At 39.0% G+C, this 23,601-nt stretch overlaps 1 protein-coding gene across 4 annotated transcripts in view; it reads right to left on the minus strand.

Moving 5' to 3' along the window:
• Positions 1-15,609: 15,609 nt before the first annotated feature.
• The window catches only part of NKAIN2 (sodium/potassium transporting ATPase interacting 2), a 485,175-nt gene continuing 477,183 nt past the window's right edge, over positions 15,610-23,601 (minus strand). For 2 of the 4 annotated variants that reach the window (XM_015858731.2, XM_015858734.2), the window contains exons 6-7: positions 22,723-22,804; positions 15,610-18,054 (exon numbers count right to left, since the gene is read on the minus strand). In XM_015858731.2, the coding sequence (XP_015714217.1) occupies positions 18,045-18,054; positions 22,723-22,804 (92 nt within the window). In that variant the 3' untranslated portion in view covers positions 15,610-18,044. Of the gene's footprint in view, positions 18,055-19,257; positions 19,348-22,722; positions 22,805-23,601 lie in introns of those variants that run through there. The other 2 variants (XM_015858732.2, XM_015858733.2) reach the window with 2 other exon arrangements.

Genomic DNA, 23,601 nt, shown 5'->3' on the forward strand with positions numbered 1-23,601 from the left:
TTGAAGGAAAGCATGTGGTAGAGCACAACCATAGGAAGCACGTAGTTTCTGCCAGATCACATCACTCAAAGAAAACTGCACACAAGCAGGGCTTCATGCCAAAAAGCTGATGTTCTAAGGCTGGATAAATTTGCTGTTGGCAAATTTATTGGCCTAAAATTTTTCTGGTCAAAAGTCCCCAAATGAGAAGCATACAAATGTGGTATATCAGTAGCAAGCATCCATCACATTGTGCCTGTGTTGTGCAATGGCTGTGTGCGCTGACTGTCCAGATTTGCAGATTCGTTTGGACAGTGATCTAGAATTCCAGGACACCTGGCAGCCCAAACCCATCCCCTTCTGGAAAATGAAAAAGGCAACTGAGGAAGAAAGCTGTGCCACTGTTGTCAAATAAGAATTTGCATGAAGTGTGTGAGAGCAAAGCATTCTGTACAATGTGGTATATATACACAGAATAAAATACAGTCTAAGTCCCTGCATAGTGATTAGCCACAGCATAGAGGCTCAGTTTTGCTGCAATGCAAATTACATATGTACTACTTACGTTGCATGGTTATGTTACCCAAGTTGGCTTACCAGAATAGACAAAACAACTCTAAGTGTTAGGTCCAAGCTACAACATTCACATGGTTATCAGCAAGGCTGAAATAGTCACGGAGGCACTGAGTAAATGCAGACTTAGATGTAAATGCATGGACTAATGCTGTTATCTTGATACCTGTGAGACAGCTCTGAGATCAGAGTCACTTCTGAGACCATCTACCTTAGCATCAGGAAGCCTGATTTCAATTTATTATCTGTGGGATGCCTACGGAGTTGTCTTACAGCAGAGAATTTTGAGTAAGATTTTCTTAATTTTTTAAGGAATACCTGATGCCTTCCAAACTCAAGGACTCAGCTCCATCCAAACATAGTGCAAGCAGCACTAATGCCATGATGAATGTCACCAATTGCATGGACCAGTGTAGGAAATGAGCAGCAATGAGATTGTTGGAAATCTCAGTGGCTGTGGTTACTAACGCTACTGAGAGCTACTCAGCATGGATATGGAGCTACTAAAATCAATTAGCAAAATTAAGGAGAGTTTCTACCAAGCCTGAGCTACCTAGCATCTCCCACTCATCTTCCTTTTTCTGCTGATAATGTGATCACACAAGACATGACCTTGGGAAGTGTCTCACTTGACTTTCCTTCCTTTCTATAGCTCAGTTAAAGTTTACCTGTACTAGAAGACATTACTTACAGAACCTCTTCAGCAGCTACAGTCTGCATCTGGACACTGTATCAGACTGGACAAAGAAAAAAATGAAGTAGACTGCACTACTTGTCTAGAAGGCAGCTCTTCCAGATTAGGCCTTCTGATATACTCTTGCAGTATCTGCGCAAGTTCGGAAAGGGTGCAGTGAAATATTAGAGGGAGTAGATGTCCTTGCTATTGACAAGCTAGTACATAGAAAAAACCTAATAGCAGTCCTCATATGACGGAGCACCATCTAAAACTGAATCATAGCAAACTAAAATTGGTGTCGCACAAGTTACTCTGAGCAGGACTTAAAAAAAAAAAAACAACACACAACAACAACAAACCCCACCACACCAAAACACCTCTGGTCCCATTTGAATAAAGAGAACACAATAAAGCATTTTTAAATCATCAGGCTCTTGTTGTAAAAATCAGAACCCCTAACTGTGTTGGTTTACATAGCATAGATTAATACAGATCTCTGTTATGAAGTCCAAGGTAAAAAGCAAAAAGCATGTTATCAGGAAAATTTGATGATAGCTTTGAGAACACATGAGTTGCATCATTTTTAAATAGCAGTCAATGGCAACAGTAAATGGCAGCAGGAAATTCACTGGATGTACTCCAGGGTACATTCCTAGAAATTCAGGTTATGACACTGAAAAGGTAGGCATGTTATAAATTGTGGATGATTCGGTAACTTTTGTGGGAGACACTTCAGGGCATGAGGAATGAGAATGCAGAATAACCACAGGAAAATTATGCTCAAATAGAGAAGAATTTGCCTCTATCACTGGTTGTCAGCACATACTCTGCAGTATACTTGAATAGATCACAAACCTCAGCGGCTACATTGACAAATCTTAAGCCTCAGCACCAACTAGACTTCACATATGATCATAAACCTTCTAAGGTAGGTTTAAAAAAAACCAAAAAACAGGGAGCAGAAATGCAGAGGAAAAAAATAGCATGAATGTGATTAAACTTTTATAAAAATAAGTCAGGATGGCTTGGCAAAAACAAGTTCTTGTGACCTATCAGGATTTCTGGAGCATAAGAAAACAAAGCTAGCCTGGAAAATGAAAGAGAGCAGCCACACTGAAGAAAACTCCTTCCAGGAATCCGAAAAGATTTATGAATCTGACAACAGTGTTATGGGAAATCTGAGAATCAAACATCGCTGGACCTACCTGTGTGTAAGATATTAGATATGCTTAGCACATGCTGCTGTTTTGTAACTTTTTCTTTCATTAGGCAATGAAAAGTCTATAGCAATGTTTGAACTATCTGAATAAACTGATCTGCATTAACCATTTAATAGATACTTCCATCATAGAAACTGCTAAAGGCAGAAAGAGAGGCTCTTACACTGATGATATACTTTAGAGAGCCTAGGAGCAATGGATAACTTATATAGAGGATGCCCTTAACCTGACACTAGATTGTTATTATTACAAAAATATATTTCAAGTAGTTTCAAGAACTGATGTATCACTGACCTCTGGACTTTGTGACTCAAAGAGAACATGTCCAAAGCAACAGTGAAGAGTTTACACTATGAACCACAGGACACATTTTGAAAGATTTCAAAGCACCAGCATTTCAATTATGCACATACACATTGTCAGCACTTGTATTGCCAACCATCCCATGGTTTAGTGGAGTTGCACACAAATCAGCAAGCAGGTTCTGGTACTGTTTAGGATGGTCAGTTAAGCTGCTAAAATGCTCTGGAGTCAAATATTTCATCTTCACAGGCTCTGGTAGGAGCTCAGAGCTGTGGCCTCTGAGAAATGCACATCTTTACCTTTAGGAAGCCTCACATCAGGGTGAAATAAAACAAATAAGAAACAAAAAAAATAAAATAGAAATACTATTCATGATAAAAATACCAGTAAACAAATTACTTTTCAAAACAGGATTATAAGGGTCAATGCAATAACAACACCTCAGGCCTGATTTCTGAAAATTATAAATGCTTCGTAGCTGCTCCTGTCTGTTTGACCCCAGTAGGTGATGGTCATACAAAACCCATGACACTGGCAAGATGATTCCCAGCGAGCTTCTGGGATAAAACAAACAAAACTCATAGCCTACACACTCTGCAGAAGACCTATTATAAAAAATCACAGAACAGACTTTGTCATCTATGTGGGAGAACACATAGACTTTAAAACCCAAAGCATCTGTTGAGGTGTCTCCCTTCTATGATCCAACTACATTCATTGCTAGCATCTTAACCATAGCTCAGAATGCATAGTTTCCTTCAGCTTTATCTGGCCTATGAAAGCTTGCATGCTTCTGCTGAGAGGCTTTGTGCTGAGATGCACATACTAACAGTATGATACTCTTTAACTGTATAAAACAAGCTTCCTAAGTAAGTGTTGTATCTGATATTCAGAATCACCTTACCTGCAGAAGGAGAAAACATCCACATGATTCTATGAACTGCACTGCAACATCAACTGAGAGGAAAACTGTGCCCACCTGCACCTGATTAAGCAGTAAGATAACTCATGGTTGTAAAAACTAACGAGACTCACCTGTCTCCCCACCTGCCCTAAGGCTCCTTTTTTCTTCAAGGATCTTTCTCTTTCAAGCACACACCTTCTTCCTGGTACTTCTTTTAAGTTCTTTATGACCTCCTGATTCCCTTCTCAAGAAGTGTAACAGAATCAGTCACTTCTTCTGTGTTGTCCAGGGAATTCAACCCATGAAGAAGCTCAAGCTCTAACAGTTCACTGTCTTAAAGCCCTCCAAATACATAGGTAGGATTCAGGATGGTACAGTTAATTCCAAACACTTTCAAGTCTTAAATCTTGAATCTTTTCCCATTAGTTTTTGTGCATTTATGGCAAGAACTGAGTTGGAATCTTATACAAGCAGTGCTTCTGGTGTGACACATATAGAATTTGAATATTTAAACTTAGGTAACAGAGTAATATATAGACTTGAATCACAGGAGGGTGTAGGTGGGAAGGCACCTCTGGAAATGAGCAGAGTCATCTAGAGTAGGCTGCCCAGGATAAGTCTGTTTTGGTTTCTGAAGCACATTTTTCTTTGCATATTCAAGGCTTACATCGTGACAAATAGCAATTCATGATCAGAAATCTTCAGAGCTAGTGTCACAGTTTTCAAGTAATTACTAAAATTGCAAGTCACCAGATGAAGTAAGGGGTACATTTTTTGCAGATTATTTACATCAGCTTAGGATTTTGTTTGGAAAGATAATACTCAAGAGAGGTGATATGTCTAAAGATTTAGGCCCTAATTCTGAAGAATGTGTAATTGTCATGTCAGCTTTGCCAGGTGAGCAAAACAGACAACACAGCCTGACACTCAGCTGACACACAAATCAGTTTAAAGGTGTGTTGTCATTTCACAGAATCACGGAGCCACAGAATTGCAGGGGTTGGAAGGGACTTCAAGTACAAACCCCTCTGCTAAATCAGGTACTCTACAATAGGTTGCACAGGTAGGCATCCAGCTGGGTTCTAAATACATCCATAGGAGACTCAACAACCTCTCTGGGCAACCTGTTCCACTGCTCCATCATGCTTACCATACAGAAGTTCTTCCAAATGTTAGTACAGAATTTCATGTGTTCAAGTTTTAGGCCATTACTCTTTATGCTGTTGCTACACATTACCACCTGGCCTTGTCCATTTGCATCTCACCTCCCATTAGATATTTATAAACATTTATCAGGTTCCACCTCAATCATCTTTTCTCCAGGCTGAACAGACCCAGGTTACTCAGTCTTTCCTTATACAAGAGATGCTCCAGGCCTTTAATTATCTTTGTGGCCCTCTGCTGGACTCCTTGTAGGAGATGCCTGTCATTTGTGAACTGGGGAGCCCAGAACTGGATGCAGTATTCTAACTGCGGCCTCACCAGGGCAGAGTAGAGGGGGATGATCACCTCCCTCAACCTGCTGGCCATGCTCTTTTTAATGCAGCCTGGGGTACCTTTGGCTTTCACCACAAAGGAACACTGCTGGCTCATGACCAACCTATTTCATTTCTTTGTACTGCCACCCAAAACAAGTAAACACCTCCCTTGCTTTTCTCTACCTTTTCTAGAGTAACTATCTTTTATTTAATGTTATACTTTCTTGTATTTTGGAAACTGTTTCATGCTGGCCTGATAAATGCTAGGCATTTTACTTTCCAGGGTGGGAAATATCCACAGGAAACTCTAGTCATATCCAGGTCACTTTTTTTTTTCTGCAAACTGGCTACATAGGCTGTCAGGCTGGTGGCTAGCAATATCCCTTCCTATCAGCCAAAGGTAGGGAGCAAGCAGCAGGGAGACATGGAGCAGGCCTGAGACCTGAGCATCATACCAGCTTTGGCACCTAACATTATTTTTGGCTGATGGTGTGACTCACTAGTGTGACTCAGATCTGCAAACCCACCACGGATGTGTGAAAGAACACTCTGTCAGAGTCAGTTCCTTAGTGACAGTTTCACTAATGTCCCAGAGCCCCAAGTTCTTCATTGAGACTCTCCAAATCCCTGTCTAATATATACCAAAGCAATTCATCTGGAGGAATGTGAGGCAGACTTCACATTTACAGCACAGTGTGACAGAATACAGTTGTTTTACAGTAAATCATGAGGTTAACTTTCTGTAACACTACATTTTCAAGAGAGCAGGTGCTGTTTACACCTAAATAGATTCTTGGTTGCTATCAGCATGTGCCAAACCTGAGTTAAAATAACATAATATTTCAAGAATCTTTATTAATTTGAAAGCCAATGCATTTATTTCAGGCTAGTCTGATCCTAGATCAGAATTCTTAGGAGCCAGTGAAAAAGGAAGGACAGTGAGGATGGTGACTATCACAGCAAATGGGATCCAGAAGAAGAATTTTGTTGTGATTTTGTCATTACATGGTTTAATGACTGGTTTCCATTATATTCAGGGCACTCAGGACCAAAATCTGATACAAACCCACTTGAATTGTACGTTTCACACCGATACTTTGCAACCATCTTCTCCAGGACACCAGAGTACATGTATGATGCTCATATATGTGTAACATGCTCCTACCTTTCTGTCCCACTGCCATACTTCTGAGTAATCCAGCCCTTCTCACAAATTTTCTCTCTTGAACAGAAAGCGTCAGCAGCAAATCACACATGTGCAAGTGCCGCAGATAGCTGTACACAAAAGCCAAAGCTTGATGGTTACCATGGGATTCTCTCATTAAGATTTTACAAAGTATACTGCATTCTTCACTGCCTGTTAACCTCTGCTACTCTGTTTTTCCCCTGTAACTCTTGTGCCCCCTATGCTAGGGTATTAATTGTACCAAATTGTGGTGAGGGCTAAAGAGCTGTTGTGCTTCAGCATTTGACAGATTCCATGGTCACACTGGGCATGAAAAATCCCTGCTTTAATATCCTTTCCAAATAGGCATTGTCACGTATTTTGGAGTAGCAAAATAAATGAGTTACAACACCTGCTATGAACAACAAAATAAGTGCCATCAAAATAAGTGCGGACAGCAGGGCAAAGGAGATGATCATTTCCTTCTACTCCACTTTTGTGAGTCCCCATCTGGAGGACTGCATCCAGGTCTGGATTCCCCAAGACAAGAAAGACATGGAGCTGTAGGGGTGGGTCCAGAGGAAGCCAGGAAGCTGATCAGAGGGATGAAGCACCTCTCCTACTAAGGCAGGCTGAGGGAGCTGGGCTTGTTCAGCCTGGAGAACATTCCTAAGAGATCTTGTAGTGGCCTTCCAGTTCCTACAGGGAGCCTACAGGAAATCTGGGTGGAGACTTTCACCAGAGAGTGTACTAATAGGAAAAAAATTACTACTTTACATAAAAATAGAGTGGATTTTGACTAGTCATTATGTAGAAGTTCTTTAACATGACAATGGTAAGGCACTGGGGACAAGTTATCTAGAGTAGCTGCAGGTGCCCAGCCTGACTTAGTGGGAGGTATCCCTGCCTATGGTAGGGGATTGAAACTAGATGGTCTTTAAGATCCCTTCCAGCCCAAACCATTCTGTTGTTCTATTACTCTATTATTCTATAATTCTATGAATAGCAATAAGAGCTTTGCAGAAGGGGGGTACTTTATCTGATCTGCTAGTATTGGGCCAAGTTCCTGTTTCCAGTGGAACCTCTGTATGCTCTTGCAGCCAAATGAGGCAGCCTTTAGACAGGATTACAACATTCTTGCTCTCTTCAAGATCCATTTATGGTTCTAGAGGGGTAGGAGAGGTTCAAGGTAGCAAAGGTGGGTTGGGTTACTCTTTCAAGTGATGCGGCCCTTTGTATTTTACAGAGTGGTGTGCAGCCCAGGCTGTGGGCTGCATTCCCATGCTGTGGCACAGGGCAGGTTCCCTGGGCAAGGCCTTGACTCTGCAGAAGTGTTAACTGTGCACAGACATCTCAGCAGAAGGATTTCTTTCTTCTCATTGTACATAGTGCAGGATATCACTGGCTGTACCAAAATCCAAGGAAGGTGAGCATAATATTTGAATGCACATCCTGCTTCACTGAAGCCAGTAGTATAAAGAAGGATTAGTTGTACACTTAGTTCCTCATATAAAGAGTCACAAGTGATAGGTCTTTTTCTCTGCTGTCCAAATCTCCAGTGTGCTTCAGATAAGTCAGAAAACCAACAGTAATAGGGCTGCTCCCCCCTGGTGACTATGGTGACTTTCCAGCTGCCCCCCTGCTCACCTGGGCTGCCTGTGTGGGCCCAGCACTGCTGTGTTGTGTCACGACTGTAAGCCTGAGGCAGGCTTTTGAAAGCTGAGGAAGGAATCATAGCGACTCACTGCTGGCACATTTCTGTTAACATGTTTATTGCTTTCTTTGGCATCTTATGAGAATTACCAATGAATCCAGATAACTGACAAGATCTTAGTTATAATTAGTAACAGCTTCTCTTCTGACAGTCAGGGAGGGCTCACATCATTTTCCTTAAGGCAGACTTGTTGTACTCCAGGGAGGTGCTTTAAAGAATACATTTTCTGGCAAAAAAAGCCTCTCCCACTTGCTTGGGACAGATGGGGGAGGAAGGGATTCCGAAGTGTTGGAATAAGGGGGTGAGGAATTATTGTACAAACTGTCACAGTGTGTAGGCTGTTGCAGATCAGAGTTATTTTTACTATTACTGACATGTGTTCATTACATTAGAATCTGAAATAAAAATGCCAGTGCAGATGTGGCTGAAATTTCTAATTCTTTCTCCCTGCAAGCTGTGAAAAAAATTTAGGGGACATTAGCAGAGCATAAGACACGAGAAAACCTGAAACAAAAGGGCTGAAACAAATGAATGTATTTATTTAGCCTGATGTACAAAATGTACCAGTCCACGTGGGCTAAACAAGAAGATCACCAGTTTTCAAAGGTCCTTCTGTTGCATTTCAAAAGAATTTAAAAGGAAAATAAGCATTAGTGAGGCTTTTAAAAAAAGACCTAAGAAGTCAAATGACCGAGAAGAATTAAAGACCCGTTGACTTTCATTGAGACTGAGGGCCTAGTATGAGGTTAACTCTCCTCACTGACATCACGTAAATAAAGTACCTTGGACTGTGGAGCCCAGCTCTTTAAAACTGTAATCAGCCCTGTAACATTTGAGAAGGCTTAACCAAAGGGCTTTTCCCAGTTCAAATTTCCCCAGTAAGTCCTGTGGATTTATGTGCCAGTAGGTCCTTCAAGGATCCACCAGGTCTCTCTTTCCTGCCTCAGTTATAGACAGTTCAGATGAGAGGTTCAGAAAAGAAATAACTCAGGATCAAAAATGAGTAATGAAGCCTAGAGCTTGTTCTCTTGTGAGAAACAAGGTTTGAGAAAGCCAAGACTGAGGGAATAGGCATGAGGAATAAATACTAGCTTCTCTTATATTTCCTTTCATTGAGCCAAATATGGAGGTGTATACATCTTTCCTTGGAAAGGAAGATGCTGTCAGGAAGGAGGTCTCACTTGGACAGAGTTTTGTCAGGAACTGTATTTCAGGCCATGAATTAATGAGAGAGGCATTTCAGAACAGGAGAAACTCCAAACTGAGTGATTTTTTTGGCAATTATTGTATATCCATAAGGACTGAATACTATTAACCTGCCTTTCAAGGTTGTCCTTTATCTTTCTGTTTATGTGCAAAAATTTTCCAGCTGTTGAATTTGTTTGCTCAATTGAAAACTTAGCAAGTCTGAAGAGCTTGGTGCTGATGAGCAAGAAGCTAGAAGAATGTGAAATGCTTAGACAGAGAGTTGTAGGTTACAAGTGAAATTTAACATTTATTATAACAGAAAAGGGGCCGTGTAGCAGATTCCCACTATCACATGGGCCGAACAGCTATGCAAATATCTTTTGATTTCTCCTTAGCACTCATGTTTTGAAGAAAGCCTCCCAGGGTGCTAATCCTCTGGAGTGATACTTATTCACATGAAATGAAATGCAGAGAAGAGTGGGAATGATAGGAAAATTTTAGTGGTACAAATGTGGTAATGAGTGAGTCACGTAGGACAGTGCAAATGACTATAGATATATTTTTGATCACCATAACATGCATTTCATAAATGTGAAAAAAGTGGAAAGTGGAAAAAGAGGACCCAGTCGTTTTGTAGAGCCATTTAAAAGTTACTGGTGGTAACTGCTGTGGATGTTTGTTTTTCAAGTAAAGCAAACATTCAGGCACCTTAATTGTGAAGAGTGAAATGTGGTCTCACTGAAACAAACAGCAAAATTCCTAATGACCTTAATGAAGCTGGCATCACTACAGAGGTTAATTCTGAGTCTACCCCAAGACAGCAAACAAAATTTTCTCATTGTTTGTAGACACTGAGGATGTTTTTAGAGAGAAACAAATATAGCTTAAATGAGAGGTGAGTCACACAGAGAATGCTTGAGGGTGGCAGGTATTTCTGGAGGTCACCCGCCCAGGAAGGGACACCTAGAGCAGGTTACCCAGGACCACGGGCAGGATCTGAAGATCTCCAAGGAAAAGATTCTGTACCCTCTCTGGGCTTCCAGTGCTCCACAGACCTGGGGATAAAACTAAATATTTTGTACCTAAGAGTGCAGCTCATTTTACTTTAATGAGCATAATTTCAAATCTGATAGGAAAAAGAAAATAATTTTTGACTGTTGATACAAAAAATAGTAATAATAAAATAGCTAATAACATGAATTCTAGTGAGTATCTGCATTACTAGAAGCAGTTCCTACAGAAGAAAACTGGTGGGCAGAGGAAAATGGATAGAGATGAATAATGCTGGCTATATGTTATATGGATGTCTGAGATCATTGCCTGTGTGTTACCACCACCTACAACGTGACCACGCACTGCCTTTCTCAGTCTCAAATCATTTTTGCAGATGCAACAGCATCACAACATCATCATTCATGCCATACAGGCATCGCTACTTGTTCAAGTCAGTCAGGGGAATGTAGTATAAGGGTCAGTCCCTTGACAATATTGACACAATTTCCCCTGACATCTTAAACTGTTTATCTGCAGTCCAGTTGCAATCAGGCTATACAGGGATTTCACTCTACCAGCATTTTAGTCTTTTAGATGAGGTACTTTAAATTTTGCTGCCACCACCCCTCTGTTGTTGATCCCAAACTTACACTTAGTGGGAACTTTCTGAATGCACTGGAGAAGATCCTCAGACAGTGTGAACTGCCCCAGACTTCCGAACTGCCCAGCATCTGCAATTTCATAGTATGTAATTAGACCTTACTTGGCCATTTCCATACATCTCTTTTGAAAGACATTTTAAGATCAGTCAAATCCTGTGGAAAACAAAATGCTACTGCTGAAACTCTTTACACGATTCTTGTATTGTTTTCCTGGATTTGAAATATAAAATATAAGGTTAAACCAATATTTATATGACAGTGTCAAAAGTGTTCAAAATATTTTTCGTTTTAAGCTGCTACCCACCTGTCATGCTAGACAAGACCTTACATCCCTGTCATCTGGAGAAAAATGAAAGAAAAATTCAAACAGGAAACATGTCTTGATGGTGATTATAGATGAATAGAGTTTCTTGGGACCTGAGGGAAATAAAACAAAACTTTTTGGCTGCTGGTAGCTCGAAGTATATTGCTTTAAATCAGTGAATGTAGGCAATTTACACGCGCAACGTGCCACATATTGGCATGAAACTATTTGTCAGAAATTGATGAATGAAATAAGAATAATAATGAAGAAAAATGATAGTATACATACCCTCCAGAGAGGAAAATAAACAGTGTGAGTGTTTGGTAAATAAATCCCTGCAGAACTCTTAGAAATGACTTACTGATTAATTGAATCAATCCATCAACCTTTTGTGATGGCATCAATTTACAGTTACCTCAATGTTATTCTTCCATAGCTACTGCTTTAAGTGCCTCTAAAATGCAGTATTTGATATAATACATCTATATGGAGCTATCATAAGTTAATTGGATATCCTAGTGAGATATAATTAGCTAATATTTTTACCCTATTTTCATATGCATGTACTTAAAGTAGCCACATAACCTTATAATTGTAAATCACGTTGGGCATTTTTTGTTTTGTTTTTTGTTTTCCTGCCCTGTTTTTTTTCCTAGAGTTGTTTGGCACTATTTTTATTTATTTTTTTAATCAAATTTTGACTTCTGAGTGGGACCGTGAGATCATTCAGTTAATATTTTACTTTTTTCCTTTATTATTTTTAATTGAAATGCTCTCATTTATTTTATTTAATATACAAGCTCTTTGCATAAGGGACTGTCTTGTGTTCTGTGTTCATACACTGCATCATGCTCATACATGGGAATGTAAGTATAAGGAAATGTATTTTCTATGTAAAGAATGCGTGTCTCAAAAATTAGCACTCAGGGCATCGAGTCCTTTGAGAGGAAGGACAGAAGAAGCTAAAAGTAGAAAAGAGGAGACACCGTGTGTATGGTTCTATTTCTCCACTATGAAATATACTCAGGTAATATTTATGTATGTGTATTTAAGAGAGAAATGAGCCAACATTTAGCACAAATGCACATAGATGCATGGATACTGAGAATCCCATGTCAATCAGTGTAACTGCACACACTTATATGTCCCCCTGTAAACAAAGAGTTCATTTCTGAACACTGCACGCACAGAAACCAACCATCCAAATATTTGCAAGAGGAAAAAAATCTGAGACAAATTCAAAGAGACTGAAATTCAAGTCTGATTTGGTCAAAGTGTTCATAAACACATTTTCTATGAATCTGCTTCTATTTCACCTGTATCTTGTGTACCTCCAGGTATTTATGACTCTGCGCTAACTGAACTATAGCTTTAGCAAATGCAATTGCACATTTGGAAATGATTCTTACTAAGGCCAGTTGAATCTCATGGCATCTGCAACACTGTCAACCTTTATAGCTGTATAAGTTGTCTCACTATATCTTGGGCCTTTGGAGGACATATATAACCTTTATGCTTCTCGTTCTTCCAGTTTTGTATATATCCTCAATGACATCATCCTCCATTATTGCAATCACTGTCATAGGGAGAGTTTGAAACAATGGATATGACAAAGAGCAGCACATATTTTAAGCAGGGAATTTGTAGATACATTCAGGCAGAGCAGGAGTAAGAAAGAGTCAAGAAGATGGTGACAGGGAAAAAAAAGAGAGGACTATTCACAGCTAAGGGTGAGTCAGGAATGCATGGGAGTACAGCAGACTATTGAAGAGTATAAACTGAATGTAAACACATTTTCCATGTTTAGCTTAATACGACTTATTTGCTAGCAGGATGAAGACAAGGCTGGGGAAGTATATAGGTAAGAGGTGATACTGAAGATCCTGAAGATACTGGTGAATGTAGGAAGTCTTGCATTTGTCCTGGTGATTTCATTTTGAGACAGAGATGGCCCCAAGCAATTTTTTGAATTTTCAGGTTTCACAGTTTGCCCAAAATATTTAATCCCAAGGCTTTTGGAAGTTTTGAGAGCTGTCTTCTACTCAAGAGAGAACAGGAAAAATTGTGCTTTAATTATACTTAAAGAAAAACTCTTTACTGATGTCAACAGAATTTGGAAGCACCTTGTAAAAGACATTATCTGTCTTGGTTTCTGAGATAAAGGAAGAGAGCATTTTGAGAGACCTCTTTCGTATGTGCAGAGGAATATGGATAAGAAATGCATGCATGACACTACTTAAAGCACCACATTTGGTACAATATCCTTCCTTCTCCCCTGTGGATCTGTGTAACAGATCCAGCTGACCACAATTGTTTCTCCTGGTGAAGGTCTGAACAGAGCCAGTTTCTCTGATCTATGGTAGATGAAGCATGATAGTAAATAGAAGAAGGAAACATTTTTCATTGTCTCATTTAGTGTTGTTCCACTTCTTTATGGGAATGAGCAACTGTAGTCTAAAGGGCAGTTTCTTTTATATATGGTAATTGCATTTAATATTGCACTTAGCTTGGAGCAGACTGATTAGCATGACAACTAATCTTCATCATTCTCCAAGGAAAAGTGTACACAATATCTTCAGAAATACTCATATGTATTGGTTCTTTAATGAATTCTCATTCACCTTTAGCAGTTGTCTCCAATCCACATGTATTATAAAGAAGCCAGATTTACGTCAGCTAGAAAAAAAGACTCAGAAAGCTTACCTGTTTGATCTCAGGTAAGTTGAAGAGATTCCTCAGAGCAAATAGAAAGTAAAAGAAAGAAAGAAAACAACAACAAAAAAAGAAAAATATATAGCCTATTTGTGGGGCTTTCTACCTTTGGTTGGAAATTCAGATTTGGATATGGGTGAGTTTTATTCAGAGACAACCTCTGAATAATTGTATTCAAAAGAAATCAGAGAACTGGAAATAAAAGCATTAAATGCTGAAAGGACTTGTGCTGCATGTACTTTTGTTTTGCCTACTATCAGTGTACTCAAATGGAAGATGAGAGTGCAAATGGCTAAAAAACCTTCAGAGACTGAGTTAACAGCCATTCCTATCTGGAGACATTCAGGAATCCGTACATACTGCACCTTCATTTTTCATAATGCTTTATGGCTCCTGAGTATCGCAAGCAGTACTTAAACTGAGCAAGTGGCGCACAACCATTTTCTCTTTACCTGGCTGAAAAGTATCACTTTCACTATGATTACTGCATAAAAAAATCCTACAGGCAACAATTAATGAACTCTCTTACTATGATATAGTATGAAGAGAACAGAATCACATATCTTGAAATGTATATGGTCACTCATTAAAGCCCCTTAGGCAAGATGTCAATATACGAGAGCTCTGTAAAGGCATTACCTATGACAGGATTTCTTCATTTCAGTGTAGGGATAAGGAATAGCATATAAAGGAAAACGAATGCAGGGGAAATATTAACGTTACATAGCTCCCTCTTAACAAGTATTACTTCTGCAGTATTTAACACTTTTGGCAACTGTAAACCTATCATATGCTTAAAATTCCCAATGAGTGGGAAAAAAAAAAAAAAAAAGATGCTTTCTAAGGGAAGAGTCTATTGCAGTCAGCCTTGTAAAAGAAACCTTTTAGTGTCAGTAATAATGAAAATTCCTGCTACCTATGACTGCGTTAAAATGGTGTCATGACCTGGCAATTTCTATTCAGTGCTGTCACAACCATGCACTGCACAGATCAGGATTGTCATCATGTAAATGTAATAGGATTCTTTATCCTGCATTGTTGCTCAGCTGGCAACTGTCGTTCTAAGTTTCCTGTACATTGTGAACAGCAGCAAGGGGCCATGAATAGCTTGGAAACCTATATTTTTTCCATTTATTGTTTTAAATGCAAATTACACTAGTAAGTAAGTCAAAAAAATCACTTTTGTTAAAAATACATTCAGAATTAACAAATGCCAAAAAGAAAAGAAAAAAGACACATTTGGATTGTATCTCTTGCATTTTGAATATTTTAGTTTATAACAAAAGCCCAGCCTAGAAAAATAACATTCTTTACTGGATTTTGAGGAGGATACAGCTGTACAAATCAAAAATGTTATCCAGGTATTCTCACATTACTGTGCTCTAAACTGCTTTTGGAAGAGATCTGTCCACTAATCATTTAGTTTAGTAGTCAACAATCCCAATTTCCTTTTAATGGTGGTGCTCTAACTGCAACTTAAGCAAGGTTATGAATATCAACTTCCTATAGGCATATATGTATATATATATATATGTAATCCACGTGTGAGTGTGTGTATATCTACTCTATATGTAATATATGAATAAGCAGTTACCACTGTAAGACTTAATCATTAAATGTGCTTCCTATTTCCTAAGCACTGTACGAACATAAACAATTCAAACCTCACACAAAACATGTGAGGCAGATATTATTCCCTCGGTATAGTTGGGAAGACTAAGACAGAGAAATTAAGGCCTTTTTTTTTAATTAAAATTAGGCCTAAAAACTATTTGTAAATGCTTCATTAAATTTTCTGACTTCTAAAATTGCTAACTACCTGTAGGTGCCATTCTGTGGGAAATCACTGAAAGGTATGAAAAATTATCTGCTCAAAATTGGATCATCAGTTAAGTGCCTAAACTGGTTTCTTTCCATATTGAGAAAATGATTTTTATAGAAACATGATTTTGATTAACTGCTACACAGGGAAAGCTAAAATACCCCGTTATGACACTTTCATTTCATTTAAACCTCTACATTGTGTTTAATATCATACATCTGCTACATTAAATATTACATAAAACTTCCAAAAATTTTCAGCTTATGGGGAATTTCAGCCTGGTGCTTGGAAACTGCATGATTTCCCAGGGACTGGAAAGCAGCTCCACCCAGAATGAGCTCAGAATTTCAGGTGCCTAAGTTTGATGAATTGAACTTGAGATCCAAAACAGCATCAAATGCTTTACTGGATCAGGCTTAAGCGACTTGCCTATTTCACACAGGAAATAATGAACAGGACCTGAAGCCCGTGGCCCCATGCACCAGATACTGCCAGGATTATGCAGCCCCCTCTCAATAGTTATCCATGTGTATTATATATTCATACACATACACACACACACACACTTACATAAATATATATATATATATCTCACTGAATAGATGTACATATAGTTCCTCAACGTGTCTCGTATCTTATCTTCACTGGTGAATGCCTGTTCCTCTGTCATTGTCCAGAGTGGTGGTTTGTGACACTTCACATCCATGCAGACACGCAAAGGGCATTGGTTTGTATAGGGATGGATGCGTGGAGTTTGTGCATGGGCTGTGGCAGCTCAGAAGCCATGTGGGCACCAGGGTTTGGTGAATGAGGAACAGTCAGTCGTTTGAGGGCAGCTCAAGCACTTCCATGCACTGGCCTTCCCCCTCACCATCAAAACCTTCGTGGCCACTACAGGTGTGGTAGATGTGTGTATTTGCCTGTGTGGGGTCTGAGCAAAGAAACAATGACAATCCAAGATCCTGAAAAGCCTGAGTAAAACATTGGTTTCTCCTAATGAAAGCCACCTAAGTGCTTGAAAATACAGATCAGATTTAGAACAAAACATATGTTCCTAGGAGTTCAGAGTATTTCATATACACATTGACCTACTAGCAAAATTCCCAAAGGCATCTTGTTGCCAACTACGTAACAGCACAGTTTTTTTTCAGCCACAATACAGGAAGATAAAATACACATTCTAACACACAACAGATCCCCCAAATATACCACAAAAAGGTCTCCAATATTTCTTCAACTCAGCTAGTCCCTTCCCACCCTCCCCAACCAAAACCAAAAAATAAAATATATAGATCCCTTATGGTGCGATTAGAAAAAAAAGCTCACTTACAGAGAATTCTCAGTTGAAATTAGATATAAAAGAGTAAACATAGCTAGTACATATTCAGTTGGCCTTTGTTGATAGAAATCTGCAGATGTCTCTGTAGTTAGTAAAAGACATTTAGAGATAGCTATAAAAGCACCTAAAGTGCAATAAACAAAAACAGTGGGAGTAAGAAGCACTGTTTATGCTGCTTATTTCCAGTAGGTTCAATCATTAGTTTATGTTACCCCTTTCCCCCCCCCAACCCCCCCGATCTTCTTTCTTTTTTTTTTTTTTTTCTTTTCTTTTTTTTAACCATTATAAATGTTTTGTTTCTTGACCACTGTGGAGCCTCAAAAGTAAAGCACTTTCTGACAGCTGGCAGTTTTCTACTTGGTCACTCTGGAGCCGCAGAGCAACAGAGCCTTATTCCCTGACATGAAAACAAAACAAAACAAAACTACTGACTTAGAAATTGTTCAGAATTAATGGCAGCGTGTTGAGCCTAAAGGACGTTACTTCAGAAAGCTTGCACGGAGTTTCTCTGATGTGCAATGCAGTTAGGTTAAGGCAAGTATGAACTGTACAGCCTTTGGGGCAAACAACGTGCTGCCTGTTGACTTCTGTTGCAAGGTCATCCCAGTATTCTTAGCCTTGTGTTGACTACAGAGACTGAATGAGGCCAGGAGTGCGGAGGGGGCTCCAAAAGCACTGAATTGGCTTGGTTCATGTCTTAATCCAGATTGGCCCCACTGGCGGTGGCTGCAGTCCAGAGGAGCCAGAGGGAAGCACCAGCGCCTCTGCTCTGGCCCTGTGGTGCTGGGAAGCAGGAAGGAGGTCTGGGGCATCTCCCTTAGTACCTGTTAGAAAGAGAGGCTGAATGTGTCTGTTGTATTTTGTCTCACTGTTCAATCAGCCTTTTATTTTTTTTTTGTTTGTTTTTAAACACAAAAACTGGACTTTTTTTTTGCTCTTTGAAGAACCAGAGGGCAATCCCAAAACATTTTCTTTGACAGGTCCTCCAGCCCACCTTGAGCAGTCCCCGTTTTCACTTTGACCTAGGAGAAAGACATGGAAACAAAGATGCATATCATCCACCAGAAACATACCTGATTACTGCCCTGCAGCTCTGGTGCCCTTTTGCAAGCAAGTGTAAGCCACCAACCAGCAACAGCTCAGCTGTGCATAGGTAGGAGAGGACAGAAAGGAAAAGGTGTTTGCTCAGGTGATCACTTGGTTTCCTTTGGAATACCACCAGAGAAGTCAGCACAGGTTTAGTAAACCATTCAAAATCACACTTCAAGCAGGAGTAATTAATTATAGTCAGACAGATACTGTCAACCTCAACTACTGAGTTCAATCCCAAGCTGTCACAATCTGAGGCAGACAAGATGCTGCTGGTTGCTAGGCAAGGCTTTGCTCATAGTATTGTTGGGAAAGCTCAGCATCTACTGCCATAACACCAATATCTGCCACTGATTTTGTGGGTAAACTTAATATGCATTGCTTTCAGAGCAGCCCTAGTATATGTGTGTCTGTATACATGCATGTAGGAGTTTCTGTCTGCGTACTTATGTTTCTATGTATATATAGTATGAATGTATGTGTGTATATATAATGCAAGAATTCTCAGACTTCTCAGTACAAGGAAAGCAAGCTTCACTTCAGGGCTAAGCTGCTTTTGAGCAATTTCTCCAGTGCATTAGGAATTGGCATCAGACATGCATGCTTTTTTTTTTTGCTTCACTTCTTTTCATGAACAAGTGAGTTTACTGTGAAGAAAGGAAAGAAAAATCTCTCTCCTCTGCCTTCATCCTACTGTGATCATGCAGTGCAGTCTTGTTCCACAATCATAACTGTTTTTTCTTTTCATGTGCAGCAGAATCAGTGCATACAGTGTTTAGTCACCAGCCGCAGTCACCTCCCAAGAGCAGAGTTCTCTCTTGACAATTGATTTCCATCACCTTATTTTGTTCTCGTCCCATTGTCTGGAGATGAGCACTGGCATCTCCAGCACAGAATGCTGGGAAGCTGCTTTTTAGGACATCAGGTGTGGCCACACTACCTGGAGATACATGAGCAGTGGTTCTGTCCCACTAAAATGCATATTCGTTTTGAAGGGACTGTATAGGCTTCTTGGCTTGCACAGCATAGAGCACACTGTTGGCACTTAAACAATAAAAAAGCCATTTTTAACAGGTAGACAATACTCACAATAAGACAAAACACCACTATTTTATTTAAAACAGTATAAATTGAATTTTTCTTAAAAAAACAACAAAAACACCTGATTTAAATTAAATGTGAAATTGCAAGAGTTGGCACGAAGAGTTTTGATTGGAATTCAAAGCCTAAAATGTAGAGAAAAGAAACAAAGTGAGCCTAAATCTAATAATACTAGTCAATTTATGGAAATGGTAGTCATAGACAGTCACCTCAATTCATTATCAGCAGATAGCGCCTCCTTTATTGTAAATCAAGAATTTTTTCCCTACCCAATTCCTTTATGATAGTTTTGCATAACTGATGAAACTCTATGTGAATGTAGCGTGCATGTGTAAACCAAGCTGTAATGTTCTTGGTGGTAGGGCTCGACTGAAATCACCAAAGTACTAATTCTTTGGTTAAATAAGTACTGACAGAACGAAAATGTTAAAATGAAGAGTCTGAATAAATCATTATACTATTTAATTGCACATGTAGGTTTGTGTAGGTTCAGTATAAATTCCAGATTAACAAAATAAAGTGCTAACTGTAGCGCAACAGGAGAAAGCTCTGGTTGCAAAACAGTGTGTCTTAACAGTTAGCAATTACTAAACACAGCATTCTTTCAGGATAATAATTAAATTGTGCATGTGTAAAACACTTCAAATTGATTTAAATCAGTTGGATGTAAATCAGTCTGGCTTGAATTGAGACAGAAGTTTGTGCTGATGGAATTCTGTCATCGTAATCTGCTAAATCAATTAATGTCTGCAAGCAGTATGGGGATAACAACTGACAGCTACCACACAATTATAGACACCTTTGAATTGTTTCTGCATATTATATGATTTAGTAAATAATGGGGGATATTTTTATACTCATTACTGAAATACATGTTAAAATTTGCTTTTTGTCTGAACCTCGATAATCATTATAAGCTGATAATTCTTCTGGTGAGTCCTTCAAAGCTGAGGTCATTTTTTTCTCTTTCATTTCAATACATGCCTGACATTCTGGCCAATGTGCAACAGCTTAAGAAGTGTTATTGTGCTTCTGACAGTAGCCAAAATATGTAAAATAAGCCATCTATTTTTGATTTCACTAGTTGTACTTACTGTGAGTCTGAATAGTAAAGCACATTAAGGAGACAACAAGTTGTCTTGATATTTTCTTGGTCTCTTGTAGGAATTGAGATAATGTGTAATATATTCTCCACTGCCTGTGGATATTTTCCAGCAGTTGATAAAATCATGGAAATTGTTATATGTACATAGCAATATGGATATGTATGGGAATAGTTGTATCCTGAACGGTTTCGATTATATCCTTATGACTTCATGAGAGTACAGCGGCAGCTTCCTCCATAAAGCAAAGGTCTTTCCTATTCTGTCCTCTGCATTCCTATGTCAAATTATTCTTATTTTACTCATTCCCAAGGAATGCTGAGTACTCTAAAGTGCAGGTGACTTCACCTAGGGATTAAGGTCTTTTACATTTTTTTCTTCTCCTTGAATACTACAGAGATGAATGCTAACATTCTTTGGTGGTCAACATCCCTAAGAATCCCTACGGAACCAAATCCTTCCTCCCAACAAACAATACTTTAAAACATATTTCTATAGCCTGCTGTTATCATATCAGTTTGTTTTGACTTCCAGTATATATTATTGCTGTAAATAGTGCTACAAGCAGATCAAACGACAGCTTGATTAATCTGACATTCAAATTTGTCACTCAACTGCCTAATGGCCTGCCTACATTTATGGAGCAACTGCAGTGAAAATACATATGCATGCACTCCTAGTGTGCCTCAGTTGTAAACAACAAAAAGGTATTACTAAATGCTGTAAAAGCTTCTTAAGAACAGGCTGTAGCAACTCTAGAGAACCTTGTCAAGTACTATATAGTCAGAGGGAAACATGTAGTGTCTTTGTTCGACTGCTGCTGGGACATGGCGATACTTTCGTAGGTTAATTGGACAAAATGTCAACTTACATACCAATTTCTGTCTCTCAGTTAAAACACCCAAATCACCTACACTCCAGCAAGAATGCAGATTGAAATAAGGCAGAACATAGTTTACATGGATTCATCATACATCTCCTTATCTCACCTAAGAATGTAAAAATACCACCTTCTTTTTTTTCAGTGGTTCTAGCTTCCTTTCCTGTCAGTATGAAGATGCTCAGTAAATATAATCTGCTGTTCTGGAAGAAACGCTGAGAGCATAAAGAGAATGGGATAATATCTCAGCTAGAGGGCTCCATATGTTGATGCAAACTATGGTATACTGAGAAAGAAATAGGATTAGAATTGTTCTAAGCACCTATGAGCCACGCATTATACTAGGAAGGAAATAACATTTTCTAAATGCACAGCACTGTGCCAAAAGTGCAGGTGAAAAATCTTCACTTGAGCACAGACAGATGGAAAGCTGCTGTTAAGATGGCATTGGAGATATGTACAATTGTAATTTGAGATTATTAAAAAACTCCTAGCAAAGCTCCCAAAGGGCCCAATCCTAAGCACTACCGCAGAATTGATTGTACTGCTGATAAAGGAATAAATGCCAGTTCCATGCATAAAGCTACTAAACCACCAGCGGACTTACTCCACTAATCACAGGAAATGAAATTATATTTAAGAGTGTAGGGAGTGTGTGTTGGGATAGATACTGTTTTCCTGTATTTACATTTTTTCCTCAAAAGAAATGGACGAAAGAGTAACAAAGGAAAAAATTAAATGCTACTCCCTTGTGAGCTGTTGCTTGCTATACTTTTGTCATGTCGGCTGGTGATGGTAAATAAAACAGAATTCAAGAGGCTACAGCTGTGAGGTACGATTTATCTAGGCAGTCAGGGCTGTTTCAAATTGCAGTGAGCAACCAGAAATATTTGAGATTACTACTTCTGGCCTGGTCTATATCTGTGTGTAAGTTTTGTGTGAATGTACTCTAGTTGAGTCTGTGTGCTGAGATGTATTTGTATGTATTTGGCTGCACTTCTAGGCAGGATGGAGTTCTCACTCTCACCAGATAGATAAAATACCGCTTTCTATTCAATCTATTTTTAAAAACAATATGTTGCTATTTTTTTCTTTTATTAATATAATTTAATGTCGAGTCTGGAAATGAGGCACAGTCATGCTTCAGTGAATAGATATCTGTATTAGTAAAGACTAATACCTAATACATCCACTTTTTGGCATCCAGGTTTTGTCAGCTGACTAGTTCCTACTAAATGAAATTCTTACTGCCTTGGAGTGGAATCTGCATGAATGGAAATGAGGTAAAATCAGGTGAGAGCTCAGTGTTATTTAAACAACTGTGACGCTTTGTATCCTGCATAAGAAATCATTATCCTCCAGCAGAAGAGTAATGCTGGTACTTAAGTGTAGCTTGAATTCAGTTGATCAAAAAGGCTTCCGCCTATTGTGAATTTTTAAGTGATGTCATCTTTCACTTTAATGATCCTTTAATATCAGCCTGCCACCGCAGAACATCTCAGAAGTTGAGTACTTACATATACATGGGCTGTAGCTGTAAATGAGATGTCTTCTGTGGGCCTTGATAGCCGTAAGAGTCAAATCCGCCTATAAAATCAACTGAAAAAGAAGCAAATTGCCTTCATTAGAAATATCTTTTCAGAAGTGATAGGCATTATCATTCAAGACCCACCCAGCACAGATTATTTTTGACAGACCCCCTAATAATCTGTTAAAGGGAGAACAGCTAATTGTGGTGATGCATAAAATAGGTGGGAAAAAAAAGGAAAAAGGCAAAGCTCCTTCTTTATCTTTTAAATGAAAATAAATTTTAAATCACAGAAAGACAATAAGTGATAAAATCATCTGTCTGTTAGGAAGAGCCACATATCACTCTTTTTCATGTAAGCCACCTGACTGGAGTACAAAGCAACGTTCTATTCAGACTTTACAAATGCTGCAAACCATTTATTTGTTAGTGTGAATACATTGCTTCTGACTGTGATTACTGTCTGCCTTGCTGACAGACTGTGGTTCAGTGATGTAGAGGAGAAAGCACATTGATCTGACTCTGAGACACAGAAGTTTCTCTGATTCCCTCCTTTGACATTTGGGTTGCAATGCACAGAGGGTTGGAACAATTTATCTGAGCTTCAGAGATGAGACTCCACAGATCTAAAGAAAGCAGCATTTCTCTCGAGGCACTGGAGGTCTGTAGGAAGGTTGCAGGATGGGTGTTTTTTATTAATTCACAACACTCGCAGTTCCCAATGGTCTTCTCATGTTTATTTTAAACAATTTCCAGGGCAACTCAATCTCATCTGACTCTAAAACCCCTGTTTCTCTTATTTAACACTTTTTTTTTTTTTTTTTTTTCACACAGGTAAAAGCACACCCTTTGCTTCTTTTGCACCGGG

The sequence above is a fragment of the Coturnix japonica genome, chromosome 3 (assembly GCF_001577835.2).
Source record: "Coturnix japonica isolate 7356 chromosome 3, Coturnix japonica 2.1, whole genome shotgun sequence".
Lineage (NCBI taxonomy): Eukaryota > Metazoa > Chordata > Aves > Galliformes > Phasianidae > Coturnix > Coturnix japonica.